This window comes from Guillardia theta (assembly GCF_000315625.1).
Source record: "Guillardia theta CCMP2712 unplaced genomic scaffold GUITHscaffold_66, whole genome shotgun sequence".
NCBI classification, from domain to species: Eukaryota; class Cryptophyceae; order Pyrenomonadales; family Geminigeraceae; genus Guillardia; species Guillardia theta.
Window position 1 is genome coordinate 164,715 of NW_005434608.1, and position 2,531 is coordinate 167,245.

The following is a 2,531-nucleotide window of genomic DNA, read 5'->3' on the forward strand; positions in this document are numbered from 1 at the left end:
CCATCACCATCACCATCACCATCATCATCATCATCATCATCTTCTTCTTCTCCATCATCATCATCATCATCATCATCATCATCACCACCATCACCAGCATCATCACTTCCTGTCCTCGTCCTCGTCCTCGTCCTCGTCCTCGTCCTCGTCCTCGTCCTCGTCCTCGTCCTCCTCTTCCTTGCAGATGCGACAGAGACGTTCCCTTGTCAGGTTCGGCGATCTCACCGGGGAGACAAGGACCATCATGCTAGCAGTCAACCCTCACAGAACTGCCTTCCCTCCTCCGTGGGCTCGAGCTTCCGACTAGACTGTTGATGACGATGCAACCAGGAGCGTCATGCAAGCTCTGCCGATGGGAACTCCTCTCAAGCAGCAAGTTGGGGATGCGTGCAAAGCGTGAGGAGGAGGGGGAGGAGGAGGAGGAGGAGGAGGAGGAGGAGGAAGGAGGAGGAAGGAGGAAGGTGACATGCGAGCAGGTCATCGGAGCGAGGGTTTGTTTTCCTGTCTCCACGAGAGAACTCAGTCCTCGAGGTGCCTTCGACTACTTCTTCCCCAGTCTCGCACCTTGTGCCCTACCGACCCTCTTCTTCTTCCTTTCCTTCCTCTTGTCCATTCCATCTTTTGTTGCCCTTTCCATTCTTCTGTTGATGCTGGTAACGCTACTAATGCTCCTTTCCCTCCGACTCCTCCTCTCCTCCTCTCCTCCTCCCCTCCCTCCTCGTTTCTTCCTTAGGTTTTTCCTAGTCGGAACGTCTCCATCGTCATTCGCTTCCTATTAGCCGGTTAGTTGCTCGTTGCACAGCCGATGTCAACATGTCCATGGCAGCGAAGCTGATGGGGAGATGCTGGAACGGGCACCTGCTGGAGCCAGGCAAGAGCCGGGGGAGGAGGAAGGAGAGGAGATAAAAGAGGAGGAACAGGGAAGAAGTTCAACCACACTGAAGACGGCAGCGAATGTACGGAGGTCTCCCCAGACTTTACTCCTTCCTGCATGCTGAGGCTGTGCTCACAGTCTACCTCGATCGCCATGGTGGTCAAGTCGAAGAACCCGTAGGAGGAGGATGGGGGGTGAAGAGGAGGGAAGAGATTTGGTGGGGAGGGAGGAGGAGGAGAAGAAGGGGGAGGGGAGACGGTTCTCTTGATATCGATTGTCTCAGCCCTGAGCGGATTGTCGAGCTTGGATTTGAGGACTTTGTGGACAAGAAGGACCCGGAAAGCCCACAGCCACTGTTCCTCACGAGGGATTACTACGCCATGGTATGTAGGGAATATGCCTTGGAGTAGAGATGACGATACGAAGTGGAGTAGGTGGAGGGAGGGAGGGAGGGAAGGAGAGGGGAGATGGAGGGGGACGGGAAGGGGAGGGGAGGAAGGAAGATTGGGGAGGGGGAACGAGAGGAGGATGGGGCGGAGGCAGGGGTCGGGAGAGGGGAGGTGCAAGGGGATGGGCGAGGGGAGAAGGGGAGAGGGAAGGAGTGGAGGGGAGCCGAGGAAAGGAAAGGAAGGTGATAGAGGAAAAGGGGGCATAACGCTGATGCTCGAGTGCCGCAGGGACTCTCAGCGGGAGAGAACGTCGTTGAAGTCAAAGTCGGGCAGTATGACACCTCCAACCGGTCAGGACCAATCAAGGCAAGAGACTGCAGAGGAGGAGAAAGAAGAAAGAGCGAGGGGGAAATGAGAGGGAGGTAGAGCAGGGGATAAGAGAAGATCGATAGGGGGAGGATGAGGGGTGAGAACGAGAAGGATTCCAGGAGGGAAGGACGCGGAAGATGAGGACAGAAAGAACAAGAGGAGGAGGAAGACAGGAACGGGATGGAAAGAGATCTCAGAAACGGGTGGGTATGGAGTGTCTGGAGGAGGACAGGAACGTTTTTGCCCACCTCACTCCTCCCTCAGTCTGTTTTGAACGCCAGCATGTCTTTCTTTATCGCCTTCAAGGAGCTCACGTCCCAAGTGCCGTTTGCGACTCCCTCAGGTTAATCCCGTCTAAAGCTGCGCCAAAGCTCACTGAAAGAGCAGGGGCAGGGGCAGGAGCAGGGGCAGGGGCAGTGGGATTGATAAAAACGTTTGTGGTGAGGCTTCAGCTGGGGTCTGTTGTTCACGTTGACTCTTGTCTCAAGGTGAACATGGCGAGGCACGGGGAAAGATGGCTTAGAACAAGATCCCTCCTCATGCAGCTTGGCTTCCAAGATTTCCAAAGGTCTCCACCTGCTCCTCCTGCTCCTCCTCTTTGGCCTCGTCATGCGCTCCTCCTGCTCCTGCTCCTGCTCCTCCTCCTCCTCCTCCTCCTCCTGCTCCTCCTCCTGCTCCTGCTCCTCCTCCCCATCCTCCTCCTCTTTTTCCTCCCGTCCTCCTCCCTTGATCTCCTCAGAGTTGAATCAGATGGGATGCGTTCGACGCCTTGAAGGCTGACGCTCACGAGGAAATGCAGCTCTCACTTGGCGAATTCATGACGGGGACAGGTGACCCTTGTGGCTTGCTCTCCTCCCTCCTCCCTCCTCCCTCCTCCCTCCTCCCTCCTCCCTCCTCCC

General features: G+C 56.3%; 1 protein-coding gene across 1 annotated transcript in view; it reads left to right on the forward strand.

The window, feature by feature from the left end:
* Positions 1 to 954: 954 nt before the first annotated feature.
* GUITHDRAFT_113334 (hypothetical protein) overlaps positions 955 to 2,531 on the forward strand; it is a gene marked incomplete at both ends in the record, with an annotated part of 1,942 nt that continues 365 nt past the window's right edge. The window contains 7 exons of the mRNA XM_005827471.1: positions 955 to 1,091; positions 1,158 to 1,257; positions 1,552 to 1,613; positions 1,914 to 1,975; positions 2,020 to 2,072; positions 2,121 to 2,200; positions 2,383 to 2,462. Of these exons, the coding sequence (XP_005827528.1) occupies positions 955 to 1,091; positions 1,158 to 1,257; positions 1,552 to 1,613; positions 1,914 to 1,975; positions 2,020 to 2,072; positions 2,121 to 2,200; positions 2,383 to 2,462 (574 nt within the window). The remainder of the gene's footprint in view (positions 1,092 to 1,157; positions 1,258 to 1,551; positions 1,614 to 1,913; positions 1,976 to 2,019; positions 2,073 to 2,120; positions 2,201 to 2,382; positions 2,463 to 2,531) is intronic.